The sequence below is a fragment of the Poeciliopsis prolifica genome, unplaced genomic scaffold (assembly GCF_027474105.1).
Source record: "Poeciliopsis prolifica strain line A6 unplaced genomic scaffold, Auburn_PproV2 SCAFFOLD058, whole genome shotgun sequence".
NCBI lineage: Eukaryota > Metazoa > Chordata > Actinopteri > Cyprinodontiformes > Poeciliidae > Poeciliopsis > Poeciliopsis prolifica.
The window spans coordinates 3,083,768-3,099,399 of NW_026562433.1; the positions used below are offsets into that span (position 1 = coordinate 3,083,768).

General features: G+C 40.6%; 1 protein-coding gene across 1 annotated transcript; it reads right to left on the bottom strand.

Annotated features, from left to right (window-relative positions):
- Positions 1 to 1,079: 1,079 nt before the first annotated feature.
- acadvl (acyl-CoA dehydrogenase very long chain) lies at positions 1,080 to 15,020 on the bottom strand. The gene is made up of 21 exons (XM_055060201.1): positions 14,895 to 15,020; positions 14,586 to 14,673; positions 14,414 to 14,483; positions 13,149 to 13,217; positions 12,968 to 13,040; positions 12,816 to 12,880; positions 12,588 to 12,722; positions 11,855 to 11,999; positions 11,591 to 11,720; positions 11,352 to 11,477; positions 10,568 to 10,766; positions 8,482 to 8,586; positions 8,155 to 8,241; positions 7,779 to 7,841; positions 4,870 to 4,971; positions 4,327 to 4,424; positions 3,780 to 3,852; positions 3,428 to 3,500; positions 3,182 to 3,254; positions 2,967 to 3,042; positions 1,080 to 2,142 (listed from the first exon to the last, which is right to left on the bottom strand). Exons 2-21 carry the CDS (start codon positions 14,657 to 14,659, stop codon positions 2,005 to 2,007), a joined length of 1,974 nt encoding a protein of 657 aa, XP_054916176.1. The 5' UTR covers positions 14,660 to 14,673; positions 14,895 to 15,020; the 3' UTR covers positions 1,080 to 2,004.
- Between the last annotated feature and the right edge of the window lie 612 nt (positions 15,021 to 15,632).

Sequence of the window (15,632 nt, forward strand, 5' to 3'; positions counted from 1 at the left end):
GACCTGCCTGACCGCATGAAGTAGGCTAAAAGATCCCAAATAGTAAAGGTTGATGAAGCAATTTCTCAAGCTTTGGTTCCACAAAATGGCATCCAGGATAGAGTTCCCAAAACCACTGCTGATCAAAAAGAGATGTCATTTACCAAAAAAGCATATTGATAATCCCCAAGGCTTTTCTCACTGATGCTAAGGGAGCACTAGCCGGGTCATGGGATGCTCAACTTTTCCGTATCATTTAACATTCCCAGGACTTCCCGAAAACTCATTTAACCCTCATAGTTAGTTTGTATTGATAGCGTCAGCTGGCGGTTTAAACTATTACTATTAATATGTTTTGTATCTTGACAGATGAATAAAGATTAGATCGCAAATTCTTGTCAAACCAATAAAGGCGCTCAAATTTTAATAACATACATAATTAGAAGAACTACAGCCTCTTAATTTTACGTGAAATCTAAAAATAAAATAGCCATGCATGATTTATTTTTGGTTTAATTTAACACTGCATGCCTATTTACCACCTCTGCTCTTTTGGTGTCAAATTTAGAGCCATTACAGAAAGTACCAGATTATTTCTTGGCAACAAAACAGAAAAGTTGCTCTGATAGACAACTCTTTCCAAACAAGTGCTGACATTTGCTTCAAATTGCGCATCTATTCCCTGGGGTTTACCACGGTAGGGGGATTGCACCGCCGCTGCCCGAGTTGACAGTTGAGTTTCACGGCGATGGCAGCACACGACAGGGGAATTCTGCTCATTGGACGCCGCGTTGCCTTGTGAGACGCTTCTGCCACAGGCCGCGTCCGGTCCGGTCCGGTCCGGTCCGGTCCGATCCTCGTCTCGCACTCACAGCCGCGAGACTCGCTTGTTCTTCTAAGCGCAACCTGTGTACGCACTCTTGGCGCTTGCTCTTACGGGCATTCCTGCAGAGCGCCTTTTTCCTTAGAAGAGGCTGCAGAAATGAAACCAAGAGGCAAGGCGGGTATTTTAGTACGGAGAGGAAGTACGTTCTCAACGCTCAAGACATAAACGCTGCCGAAGCCTGAAGGGTTTTGGAGAAAAGAGACAAAGTCAAAGCTCAGCAGATGCGTGTTTAATGGCATGTTGCAAGTCCACTGAGCTCCACACGTGTGTTGATGAGGCAGATAAGTTTACGGATAAACATACTTTTAGATTCATCTAAACAGCATGTCACAAAAAAAAAAAAAGAAAAAAAAAGCGTGGAATATTGTGAGCATATTTTATCACTTGAAACCCCTCGACCAATGTGATCCAAGTCTAACATCTGAGACACTCAATATAAATATTAGCATGTAATTATACATATGATAAACCCACAGGCTTCCCAGATAAGTATGCACTTTAAAATTAAATATGCAGATGACAGTACACGTTTACAGTTGAGGACTGCTAATGAGAGCCAGCGGCTGCATTGATGAGTTTTGAGTCAAAGCACAGCAGGAACTTCAATCAGAACCTAAGGCAAAAGTTTTCAATCTGATATTGTGTTTATAAGAGCTTCACATGCAGAAAGGCCTTTTTAGTACATACAAAGCACATTCTTAAATACATGAAACACAATTTAGACTAATGTACATAAAAAATAGAAAGACAACCGAAAAACTTTGCCCTTAGTTTAGACCCTAAACTGCTTTTTATTTTACAGACGTTTCTGTTGACTGAGTCGCCATCTGCGTCACATTGTGTTGTAATATTGTTAAAACAAAAAACTGCATATATTCATACTTTAGCTGTGAATCACTGATCGGTCAGCTACAGTCTATTTACAAGCTCCTGTCTGCCACAGCGAGAAACGAGTCAAGATTTTCAAGGCTTGTTTGCTTTTGACAACAACAACAACAAAAAAGTGACGAAATAGATGTATTAAAATGGGTCAATTCTGGCTGGACTTGGCATTCAATATAGGATGTAGAAATCCTGAAAAATTGGAGAAAAAACCCCAAAAACAAATTAAATCCATTGATGCGGTTGAGAGTGGGACTTTAGAAACCCAGGGGATGAGGAGACACCGGGCCGCCGTTCTCCACCACAGCGGCAGAGATGGACCGCATGTTGTTGAAGAGCTGTTTGGACTGACCGGAGCGCAGCAGCTTAATGTCCTGCATGACCCGGTCATGAGCCTGGAGGATGAACAGGGCATATTCAACTGATTATTATTTTGCATTAAAAGGACTAAAGTTAACTACACAATGTAGCCTTGTAATTGAAGCTCATAGAAAAGCCACTTGGGTTGGATTCTGCATGACACGCCGAATTACTGTTCTAGTAATATTTAATCAACTTAATCTTTAATCTTATACAAACAGCTTAGACTGCTCAGCAGATATGGAAATTCCCTCATGTCAAGGTTAGTAATAAGAAATAAAAAGCGTATTTAAAATGAGCAAATGGAACCAAAATCAGTTAAAGCTGTGTTTTTTTTTTAAGTTACTCTTATTACGGTTTGTTTTTAGATGGCTTAATCAAAGTCTAATGCCTGGTTTCTTTCAAGTTAAATCAAACATCTGAGTTTGACTGAATCAGGGCAAATTAAGCCGCAGCAGCAGGAAGTGAGATGAAATGAGACTTTCACCACCAAGCAAACTATCAATGTTGGTTACTGGCACAGAGGATCATGGGATATTTTTTGTTTAGTTGCATCATTTATACACAAACAATTAGAACCCATTTTATTCCTTTTTTTCCCCTCATCCAATTTTTCTCAAGTTTGACTAAATCATAAAATAGGAATTTGAGGAAAAATTTTAAAAATCGAAACGAAGTAAAATTAATCAAAATAATAATAATAAAAAGCCAATAGGAACTTATTAGAACCATGTAAATTTAGAGAACCAGAGGTTATAAGACCCCGCTATTGGTTGATTCAGGGTTTCCTCCATTTCAGCTTTTTTTAAATTCAAATCGGATCCATATCCATTTTGTGTCTACGTGCCGATGACCTTACCTCCATACACCAGGTGTCACACAGCATCTTCTCATGCTGAGCTGAAGGTTGGCTCTGACTCAGAGAACGGGAAGCCCTGCAGAGAGCGGGACAAACGAAACATCTGCATTCAGGCTGCGTGGGAGTTTCTATGTCGAGTAGGCGGAGATGAGAGTCGCTCAAATAGGCAGCGGGGACAACCGAAGACAAAAGACAAAGAGAAGACGTCTGCAGACCTGGACAGGACGACCACCATGGCGTAGAGGTCGATGGCGCAGTCGGCAACTCTCTTCAAAACAAACTGCTCGTCTGAAAGAAAACAAAAAGAAAAAACCTCTAATTTTAATATCAAAAACAAATAAAAGGCTTCAACTCACTTCTATGAATGTTTCTATCCTGTAATAACATGGAAATAATTCTGAAGTTAATTTAAACCAGCTGCTAGGTAAACGTTCATGTCTACGACCGACTGTCTCACTCACCGATGATCTTCTTGCCGTGTTTGACCAACAGCTCCTCGATGACGGCGCCGAACTCCTCGATGGCTTTCACTGTCTGTTCAGAGGGCGGACAGAAACACACACTCAGAGGACGACGTGACGGGTTGGCTGTGGTGGTACAAAAATTATGAACAAGATCAGGAATCGAGCGTTTAATAAGGCCTCTGATTTTCTGTCCCGTCTCTAGAACCACCTCGGCTTTTGGAAACAGCCACAAATCGTCAGTAAGAATCTAGTATCCACGATTAGAAAACTGAAAACAGGATATGGCTGAATAATGATCAAAAACATCCACAGAAAACAAATAAACAATACAACAACCCGTTACACTTACCAGGTCTCCACTCTGTGCCAGGTCAGGGTGGATGCTTCCCTTCAGAGTCAGACCTGTGCTCAGACCTGCCTTTCTACAAATAGAAATAAAACAAAAAAAACATGACAACAACTCTTCTGGTACAGATGCCCCAAAGTGATTGTGGACAGACAGAATTGCACATTTAAGTGCAATTAAATGTGTGAAAGAGCTGATTTGTCATTTCAGATATAGCTGAAACAGAAAGTTATGTTGAACAAAACATAACTTTCAAATCAGGATGCAAGTTTTCTGTTCGTCATACATAGAAAAGAAATGAGAAAATCTTCAGCCTGTTGGTTTTCTTAGTAAGGGAGTGGTTCTTAAATAAATCGGCTGTGTGTTTTAGATCATTTCTAGATAAAACTGACTGCGCTCTCAGTAATACTTGTCACGAGCGGGGAAAATAAGAGCATAGAAAGCGCTTTGTGCTGAGTTAAAGGCATCCTTATCACACAGCATCAACAGCAGCAGCTTTTGAAGCTCCAGAAGCAGAAACAGAGACATGTGGTGCAAACCGTGCTGCAACCTTTTGGCTCTCTTTGTGATTTCTCCTGCTAGCAGCCCGGCGTTGCCTAAGGGGTTCTTCAGGGCCTTCTGTATGCTCTTCAGCTGGTTCCCGGCATTCTGCAGGGCCGCAAACACAAACGGCATATACACAGGTCAGAGTGTTTCCGGGAACTTTCAACGCTGCACTACCAGATTTAGTTGATTTTTTTTTTTTTTTTCAGATTTGTATTTGTAAATAAACCAGGAATAACTGTCCTTCCACCCGTAAGGATCTGTAGCAGTTCAAACAGAGAGCGCATCTGCTGCCGGCACACAGAAAAACATATGTGGGTCAGGGGGGGGAAGTTGCTTAACATTTCAAAACAACCAGAAGCTGCAGCGCTCAGAAAAGCATTGAGGAAGAACGGTTTCCAAAGAGTAAGCAGAAAAAAACAAAAATTAGAGAGGGGGAAAAAAAAAATATCAGACTTCCTCTGTTGTATGTTTCTAAGCCTTCCTCTGAGATAACTCAAAAACCACAATAAAAGCTACTGAATTCATTCTGTGAGAGTTCTCACGATACCTGGAAGCCATTGAGCGCCACGAAGAGCCTCAGGATGTCGTTGGTTCCCTCAAAGATTCGGAAAATCCTCAGATCCCTCATCACCCGCTCCACTCCGGAGTCCTGCAGGAACATGTGAACACATCAGTGCCTTCAATTTGCTCCAGGTCAATTCAGTTCAGTCAATATTGATAAGCAAAAACAATAAGGTTAATTATAACCCTTGTAGAAGCTTTTAGAGAAACAATATCAGCTAGATCTGCATCAGCAATGCACAGAGTGGGCTTTTCTGAACTTATTGCAACGTTCTCAAATTTAATATTCGTTCAAAGCTTTGTGTTTTCAGCACATCCTGATAATATGTGATGTATGGGAGAGGGGCAAGTCGTAACGACCGAAAACAGTGAATTGAAAAACAGCAGCGGCGAACAGGAACAGAGTCTGTTCCTTTCAAGGCTTCTGGAGTTTTAAGCTGGAGAGAAACTAAACGGAGACAAAGTGAGAAGTTTGTCTCACTTTGCTGAAGTGAAACCCTGAGTCAAAGTGCACAACACGTGCAAAAATATGTACAAAAAAATAAAAAGTAAACTTCTGTAAGACAGCATCTGGTTTTACTTATTTATACGTTGGCAATCAAAGATGACTTGTATTAAAACCGCTTAGACATTAGAATCTCACCAAAATCAGTGTTCAAACTATTAAAGGGAATTATATATTTTAAGAATTTATAACTCTTGATTTGTCTCATTTAATCAGTTTCTCTGAACATGAAAACATTGCATTAGGATTTTAAAAAGGTTCTGGGATGTTGCGTTCAAAATGAAATGCAAAAATAGCTTCTTTTTTTTGACAAGAGGACTTAGCAACAGTCCCGTCTGGTTCCTCCTAAGTCTCAGAGACGCATCTCTGGATTAGGACAGATTATACGTCCACAATACGTTTCTGATTCAAATCAAGCTCAGTGTTTTGGGAATCCTTCCCTACTACACGTTTTCCTTCCACTCAATTTCCTCTCGTTTTGTCTTCCATGATTCTCTGTATCATATTTGATATCCGCTCTCTGATGTAATGCTCTAATATTCTGAAAAGCTGAAATGTGGGTGTCAATTAGGAAAGACAAATCTACAATATATAGAAAAGTTGAATTGAAAAACTTTTTATCACATTCGACTTTACTGAGCTTCACCTTTGAGATTTCAGATTAAATTTTGCTCAATTCCCACCAGATTTCAGCAAAATGGACTTAACTTGAGCTGGTTCCTTTGCTCTAATTAATGTGGAAACCTGCAGAAGAGTAACGCGGTCCGCCCCTGCAGTCAGTGCACAGCTGTGGGTGTTGTTCCATCTCGAGGCTAACCTTCCACGGTTTCAGAATCTGCTTCAGCCAACCTCCCCCTCCTGCATAGTCGGGTTTATTTTTAAGCACCGCAACATAAATGTTTACAGCGTTTCACTTCGCCCACAGATCTTCAGCTAGCAAGCGGCTGTCACTTTTGAAAAGGTTTTGTAATATACAAAGGAAAAAAAAAATCATTTTGCAACGCAGCACTGCAGCAGCAACTTCAGCTGCTAGAATAAACGTGGCTGAAATATAAATAAGATGCTAATTAAATACACCTGAGCTTCTTTTGAGGGTAACTTTTAACTAAGAAAGCTGACAGAAGATTATGTGAACACAGTGGCGCTGCCTGGTTTGACTTCCTTCCCCCTATTTACACACAGCAGCACAGTTTATAGAATCCCAACATTTAGAAGAAGTGGAAGTGAAAACACCAGTGTGTCTGACGGGAAACCGTCCAGTATTTGTTGGCTAACTTATGGCCATTAATTCCCGCTCTTTTTTACAAGCTTGTTATTGTCACCCAGGGAAGTTAGGTGCCATTTAACTGATCCACCCATCTTGCTAATATTGACTCAGATCGTATTTACTGGCCCTGGGGATACCCCTATCGGACCACAGAACAGAATAATGACTCTGCTGTAACTAGTTTGAAAGTGACAGCATGGCGTGCCATCGGTATTGTAATGAGCTCACAAGGCATTTCAGGGACTCTCAGCATCTGGGTCAAGGGTCAGCAGCCTTCACCAGCCGAACAAAACGAGTCCGGAGGAACAAAAGTAATATAAGTGAAATAAAATAGCCTTTTTTTAGTAGTTACTGTGTGAAATTAGCTTACAGTTTTGAATTAAATCATTTTATTTGTTTATAGTTTTAATATATTTCCTTCAATGGGCCAATCGATATTTACAGAAATGGGAAAAAAACAAAACAGTCAGTGACTCTAAACCTGACAAAGTCAATTTTATAAATAAAAGAATATTCCCTGCTGTATTTGTGTCATGTTTTTTTTTAAATGAAAATGTTACGCATGTTGATCTCTATTAATCCTTCAGGAAGGTTCCGCTTGGAAATTCAGTTTCCAACTTTTATTTGTTACCCGAGTTCAGGACTCGGATACAAATACATTAATCTACATTCACCTGTAGGTGGTGCTACAGTAGAAAATATGCATGATCGCTTATTACTCCAAAGCTAAAAGTCACGTTAACAACATAGATGTGAGCAAAGTTTCTTCAAAAGATTGGTCTGGAATATTTTTCACCAGAGCGCCATGAAAGCTGCAATACCCAAAACGACGTTTTTATTTGACTCCACCCATGACACTTATATTTGAATCTCGCCACTTCTGAGCCAAATAAAACTTGGCACAATATACGCAAAGGAAGAAACAAAAAAAGCACAAAAAAAAAAAAAAACGGATAGGAAGAGCCCACAGGTTTTAGAGGTCTTGCAAGAGTGTGATGAAAGGGGGGGGGGTACTTGTTGATTCAGATGAGGAACCCATTATAACTGCATGCTGAATAAACAGAAGCAAGCTTTTACTTGCAACTTCGGGTTGAACGTGACAGGATGTGGACCGCACACTCACCTTCATAAAACCCATTCCTCCCATGACCTGAATACTCTCGTCTGTCACAGTCCAAGCAGCTTCCTGTTAAAGTGAAAACAAACAAACAAAACAAAAAAAACACACACACAAATCAGCCACAGAACAAACTTCAATTCCACAATTGAATCAACAACCCTCAAGAATCTCACTTCCAGTCCAATCTTCAGCAAAATGAGGAACATGAATATTGTGCAAGAAGTAATATAAATTCTTGAGTGTTTGCATTGACACTCAAGTCCTTAAATAAGGTTTGCATGAGCCTTCCTGAGAAAAAGTCGATAAAAATAGTATTAACTACAACAATAATCTGCCTGACTGATTATTGATTGATTATTAGACTGATTTCAGTTCTTACAGAGGCAAAGATCTTGCTGATGGCAGCTTCTATCTGGAAGTCTGTGGCGCCGCTGTCCATGTTCCCGCTGATCATGTAGGCCATTGACTGCAAGCAGATAAAAACAAAACCGAAAAAAAAAATAAGAACTGCTTGGTTCAAATGCAGAACCAACCAACAGGGCATCAGATTGCTTTACAACTTGCAAGAAAATTGAGTTTAAATAGAAGAAATTATGAAGCTTCAATGAGGAATCACTATTTAGGACAGCTTTTTACTGAGATGGCTCAGTGTATCAAAGTAGAAGTGACTCAGCTGCGGTAAACATTCGTTCTCGGATGGTCTGACCTCTGTCACGTACTGCAGCATTGTCATGTGGGCCACCTTTTCCTGGATGGCTCCGTAGGTGTGAATCTTGTTCCCAAACTGGGTTCTGTTGGCTGCATGATCGATCTGATGAAGAGAAAGACGAGGAGGAAAAACGTGAAGCGCGATTCATGGCTACACACCTCCCAAATAAGGCGTGCAAAGTTTAAGACGCTGTAGCATCTTAAACCGGTGGTTTTCTTCTTCTACTTTTTGCTGCAAAAAAGAGGAAGTTTGAACACTTCTGTTCAGAGTGGCAAAAACCACCAAAGCCCTCGAAGTTACATGGGGCACGACTTCCTTCAAGCCTTGTCAATAGGAACGTTAAACGGTACTCAGAGCTTTAAATACATTTTAAGGTAAATTAAAAGAGCTTACAGAAGGTTCTGCTTGTTAAAACAAAAAAACATCAGGAACGTTGTGAGTTGTGAATAAAACAAAGAAAAGAACACATGTTGAGAGCATCATCAGCGATACTGCAGGAAGAACACAAAGCTATAATTCATTTCCAGCAGCAGCAACTGGACTAACAGTTGTAGGGTGTTTACCTAACGAGAAGGAATCACTCTGTTTATTTATCCATTTCAATACACATCGTCTTACTGATACACACATCCCAGACATAAAGCTAATAGAATGTAAAGCAGAAGATATTCTTGTCTAATTGGATTAGACTTTCTGTCTATTCTCAACAAATGACAGATTTATAAAACGTTCACAATACTGTCGATTTGAACAAGAAATGAAAAAAAATCCGACACATCTACAGATCTTGTGAGTTCGTTTGGAGCCCAGCTACAGGTTAGCTAGCTAATGCTGTGTAGACGATGAATGAACGGACGGACAGATGGAACAGATGTGCGTGGATGGATGATACAACAGATTATCCATCCACATCCTCTTTTCCGAACTCCTCCAGGCCTCACAGCCACCCTGATATACGTTTTCCACAAAAACCCAATGAAACCAGTGGGAGTGTTTTCTGCCACAGTGACCGCAGCGCTACGGAATATCACTGAAAACCTACATTTGTAATTTGGTTAAAAAATGTTTTCAATGTTGCTCCTTCTTCAGGGCTCATAAACCAACGAACACATGAATATTCAACATGATGACGCCTGAAACTCACAAGACGAGACGTGATATTGGGTTCAAGGAAACAAGACGTGGCAATAATTTAATATTTCTCAAGACAAATTCAACAGCCTGCATTGTGATTGTGATGTAGCTTAATATGCTGCCAGACTTTCAGACAGTGGTCGTTATAGCAACACCTTTTGCCTCCTTCAAGCGTCTGAACAACTTGCAGTGCTCACATATAGTCTTGTTACACCTGTAGAGGAAAAAATGCCGCTTTTTTCTTTACCAATTATTGGATTATCTCTATTAATATTATAACAAACTATAGGTTCAGAAAAGCTAATTCAACATAAAAACTTTACCTATAGCTGACATTAATGCTTTGCTTCTTCTGCACGTTTTGTGTTTTACACAATGAACAAAATGACCCATCACAGTGCAGTCCGGTCCGTTTCCTAATATCGAATGAGTAACTTTACATGAGAGAGCAGTCGGTTGAGATTTTCTCTTGATTATGCAAATCTGTTGTGGATTGACTCAGGTGCCTTCAGAACAACTATCGCTATTGACTCATGCAATACTGTAACACGATTGCTTGATGCTAAAGATTTTCTATATATTAACAATAAATGTTTCCCTAAATGCAAAGCAAATCTGACTAAAGCGCAGAGGCTCCAAGTGTTCAAAGGAAACATGCTCTCACGCCGCCAGCCAATTTGAATCTCCAGCGCCTGACTTCCACTTCAGCAGAAAGCAGGCTGTGGTGAAGCACGAGCTAGGGAATTTCCCAGCCACCCACAAAGAAAGAAAAGCAAGACTGAAACAAACGAGGGGTGTAAAGAGACAATACGGACGCGACTCACAGCAAAGGATGGGAAACCTGACAGCCTGTATGAGAAGTGAGATATGTGTGAAAGCTGTAGCGCTCTGCTGCTGCACACCCCTTCCTGTCCACAGTATGTTCAAAGGGGACGCCGGCAAGACTCACAGCTTTGGCCATGACGCCTTTCATGGTGCCCGAGAGGGCGGCCGCCATCCCGAAGCGACCGTTGTTCAAGATATTCATGGCCACTTTGAAGCCGCCGCCCACTTCGCCCAGAACGCAGTCGGCCGGCACGCGAACGTCCTCGAAGTAAACCTCGGCCGTGTTGGACGCCTTGATGCCCATTTTCTTCTCTGGGGGGCCGCTGCGGGTGGAGGAATAAAGACAGGAGCAGCTTTAGACAGACTTCCTACTAATTAGCCAGATTTTGTGCGACTTTTATAGAAGTACAAAACATTTACCGTACCCAGTTTGAGTATTTTCCTTTTTTGTTTAACTCTATAAATCCTAAAACAGAACACCAGCTGTGTTCTTGCTCAGCATTGAGGTAAAAGATTGTTTCACCATTTTATTGGCATCTGAACAAACTTTTATCCATTACTATCTACATTATTTATGAAAGCCTGGTCTCAATTATCTTGGATTAAAAACAGTTCAGTTTATTTATGGCCACTTGCTGTGAATTGCTGTGTCAATTCACAGCAATTGTCATTTCAAAGCCACATCATTGCATCACGTTGATGACTTTGCCAACATCCCTCTTGATGTTAGAACAACAGCAGAAATGAATGATCCTCCACCATCTGTTGGTACTGATGACTTTGTGATTATTTCTCAAAGTGAAATACTTCAACACTTCTCCAGATTTTGAAAATGATAGCATTAAACTTTAGACTATTCAAGATTAAATCCTGTTCGTGAAGTTAAGGGGGAAAAGATTAGTGCTCACTGCGTGACTCCTCCAAAGCTTCTCTCCACAATGAAAGCTGTGATCTTGTCCTTCATCTCTCCGGTTTTAGGATCTTTCATGGGAGTCTTGGCAAAAACGGTGAAGATCTCAGCCAAACCTCCATTGCTGAACAGAAAATATAAAACTTATATGAAGACAGCAGCGCTTAAAGCCCTTCCTGTGTCTAATGTGGTGCTGCCCTCTTGTGGTTGGCACCCTGTCCTATGATGAGTCCGCACCTGATCCAGATCTTGCTGCCATTCAGAGTGTAGAACTTTCCGCAAGGGGAGACGACAGCTGTGGTCTTGATGGAGGCGGCGTCGGAGCCGCTGGCGGGTTCAGTCAGGCAGAACGCGGCAATGTGCTCACCTGCATGGTCAGAAAAAAAATTAACTAAAATAAAGAGAAGACGTAGGTCGTCTTTTCAAGATATTTGTTGTCTGCAGAGCTGCTGTATTTTTGGCTCTGGTTTTGATCCAGAAGTCTGTCCAGATTCTGATCACCTGTGGCAAGTTTGGGAAGGTACTTCTCCTTCTGGGCTTTGTTTCCAAACAGCAGAATTCCCTTAAAGCCGATTGACTGGTGAGCTCCCAGTGTGATGCCGACTCCCAGATCGTGACTGCCGACGATCTCAACCAGGCGAGCGTACTGGAAGGAAACGCAACCATCATGTAAGACTTGCAGCCTACATGGAATGGTGCAAATGTTTTAAACCACCAAGTTCCCTCTATTATCTTCATCTTAGCAGAGTTTTGCTCCTAATAAATCGATTGGCAATAATCAATTTAAATCAATTATTGCCAATCAATTTTACATTTATTACTGAATCGATAATAGGCTGAATGAAGGCTGAATTAACATGATTATGTATGTTAATTAATAAAGATTATCACAGCCCAAGTGTCTGGAAACCTGTGGCTTTTAAGACCCTCCATATTGGCTCTTGACGTGAAATGATCATTGTTTTAAAATATAAAGCTGGTAAAATAAGAGTTCCAGTAGTATCTTTAGGTTTTCATGCAATATTTGCACACAATCCCAACAGTAAAACGACACCCACTGAGCAACAAATATTGTTGTATTATTTAATTGCACACTGACATTTCTTACTAAACATGAAAAACTGGAAAGTTTTATGTTTTGAAGTGAGACTTTGTCTCTTTGCTCAGACACTGTAAAGTGTCTGAGCAAAGACACTTAACAGATATAAAAGTGAATCGAATCAAGCGGCTGTACCTGGGTGTTTGAGAGGCCGAGGCCCCCCAGGTCAGCCGGAACCTGCAGGCCGAAGGCCCCCATCTCCTTCAGGCCCTCCATGGTGTGATCCTCCACCTTTTCCAGAGCGTCGTTCTTGGCAGCATCGTTCACCTCCTGGAAGACAGGAAGCATGAATGAGCCTGATGAGTATTAAACAGATTGAGAGGCTGAAGGAAAAAGAATAGATTCTTAGAGGTTTTAAATTACCTCAAAAAACTTGCTGACTGGGCCAACGAGCTCCTGGAGGAACTGCTCTTGCTCCTGGTTCAGAGCTAACCCACAAACATAGCTTCACCTAATTGTTTTCCAAATTAAAAACCAACAAATCTCATCAAATATGAGGAGTGTTTGGAGCTTACCTTTGGGGAAGGGGAATACTTGAACTGTTGCAATTTGTCCTTTGAACATGTTGACGGCAAATGATTTGGATTCCTGAGGAAACAATTACACGAGACCAAAGAAAACAAAAATCAATTTTACTTAAATTCTGTTTTCTGTTTCTTACTGTGGTGATAAAAAGCAGAGGAAAAGGAAGCCTACAGCAGCGACGGCCTTCTCCACTTTAGGAGCAGCATCGCTGCTGACCGCAGCAGGTTTCTCCAACACGGCCTGGAGAAAAGCGGCACAGAATTTTCAGCTTCATCAACAAACAAAAAAAGCCTTAAAAGTCAGTGACAATATATTTAGAAAATGTCTGACATGTCCTCAAGCAGCCAACTGGACACACAGGTCAGGAGGAGGAGAGGTGTAACACTGAAAGTATTTAAAGGCCACAGGTTTGGACTCAAGTCCAGAAAGATGCTCAATGTAGTGATCTTTGGGATGCATCGCTTTAGATATCAACCGATAAAATTAAATAGTTATCGTCACTGGAAATACTTCACTCTGTTGTAACAGGTTGAAGATTATAACACTGTTCAACTTTACCTTGAAAACTTTTATGTTGGAAAAAAAAAAAGATTTTTAAAACTGTTTCTTCTGTCTCAATTTGATATTTTGCAAGTAGGTCATTTGTACTTTTTCCTCATTAGACCTTTAAAATATCTAAATTTGCACATAACTTTGTATTATCTTTGTTAACATTTTAAAATATTAAATCAGATGTTAGGATCAGTTACTCAAGAAGTACAGAGTAGTTTGTACTTGTATTATTTCTTATAATACAAGTAAAAACGACTCACCTCTGCTTGGATTTAAACGCAGGCATTTTTGGAACAACTTAACAGAATGATTTGGAGGGGTGAGTGAACATTTCTGACAAATGCCAAAGCCAAATGGCAAAGATCCAAACTATTACCAGTTTAGACCTTCAACTAATTTACCGTCATCACCACAATATGAATACTTATTCTTATAACCGTTTCCTCAGTTCCCAGCCCTAAAATGTGGGTTAAATTAATTGAAAGTAACAAAACGAACATTAAGGCCCAGGAACTCTGATTAAAAACATGACAAATATGCATATTGAAATGCATAAAGGTGTGAGACAATGCCAGTGAACGGATCAAGTCCACCAAAATGAATGTGCAGATGGAGAATATAAGGCCAGGACAGATGAGCAGAGGTCTAGGTGGCATCATGTTACATAAGAGTTAATGTTGTGAACTTTTGCCTACACAACTGCGGTGTGTCACCTTTAATAACTCAGTCACGTGACCAGTGAACTTTCCCCCACTTCCACATAGAGGGCGTTATATCATGCATACTTTATAGCTCATCCAGTATCCACAAAACAAGCAGACTTTATGAAGTAATCGCATCCGATTAAATTGATTTGCAAACGCAATATGTAATATTAAACATACCTGAGCAGCTTGACTGGCGTAGAGCCGACCGTTTGGTACAGCGAGTACTATCGCAGCTTGGCGCTGACCTCTGAATGAAGGGAGCAAAGACAGACCCATGTTTTAGACTTAGTGGTCATTTCAGAAAGAGATCAGGAGGTTTGCTTCCCAAAGGTCTGCGGCTTTTCCTCACCCCGACAGCACGGCAGGATTCCTGAGGAGGGATCCGCACACCGCGGAAGTCTGGCTCACCTTACGAAGCAGCATGATTTATTTTTGTTCTGAAATAAACAACAGCATTTACCCTCACTGTCATCACAAAGACAGTGAGGTTTAAGCTTGGGGAAAGGCGTAAACAAGGTGCCGACCCCTACCCTGCTAACGGCAAGTGTTTTGTAACTATTACAGTTTCAACTTCGCCTTCGCTCAACAGCCGATAAATGCACGTAAACCGTCTAGTTTTCTCTGTGAACCATGCCAGAAACACCTTAAAATGCCAGACCTGAGTTGATGAACGGTGAAACTTTCTCCTCTCACCGAAAAAAAGAGCCGAATAGCCACCGAACCAGATTTTCTTCCGTTTCTACAGCTGCGGTTATTGTCTTCTTCTAAGGCTTGATGCGCCGACTGTCCATCTCTGTCAGACGGCGGTAGCGCCCCCTTCTGGGCAGTCGTATTAAGGTAGTTTATGTACGGTAGGCATTTCTATTGCAAAACAATTTGTTCATTGTGATGGTGAACTTCAATTCAGTCTGTCACAAATACTAAACAACAGTTACCCCTATTCATATTCTTAAGCAAGCAAGTTGCATTATTTGAGTCACTCAACAAAAAAATATTGTATTTAAAGTTTAGCTCCTATTGGTTTAGTAAATTACAGGCATTACTAAATCACTCTCCTATATTAACATTTGCCCTCTGATCTTTCTATTCTCTATAGACAGTGAATGCAATTCCATAAATCTGCTGATGTGAGTCACTTTTTTTAAGTGCTTTTTTTTCTTGCCCCAAATTGTCCCTGTTGGGAGTGATTTCTTTGACCAAAGTAAACAAATATTGTGTATAAATATAAAATTTACACACATGAAAGTTTTAATTTACCTAGCTGTGTTGTCTCGCTTCTATGGAGCCAGAATGTATTTTGATAATTAAACTCTTGTGTAAATCCTAAAAACCCCACTTAGATATTTTTCTGTTTTTATTAATTATAGGTTCAACAGTTGTAACATTATCTGGGTTT

Excerpts from the sequence above, each read along its gene's own strand:
- acadvl (XM_055060201.1), bottom strand. The coding sequence starts at position 14,659 with ATGCTGCTTCGTAAGGTGAGCCAGACTTCCGCGGTGTGCGGATCCCTC. Across the intron at positions 11,721-11,854 it reads CCTTCCCAAACTTGCCACAG|GTGAGCACATTGCCGCGTTC; the intron begins GTGATCAGAATC and ends CTGACCATGCAG. Across the intron at positions 10,767-11,351 it reads AGCTTTGGAGGAGTCACGCA|CGGCCCCCCAGAGAAGAAAA; the intron begins GTGAGCACTAAT and ends CTCCACCCGCAG.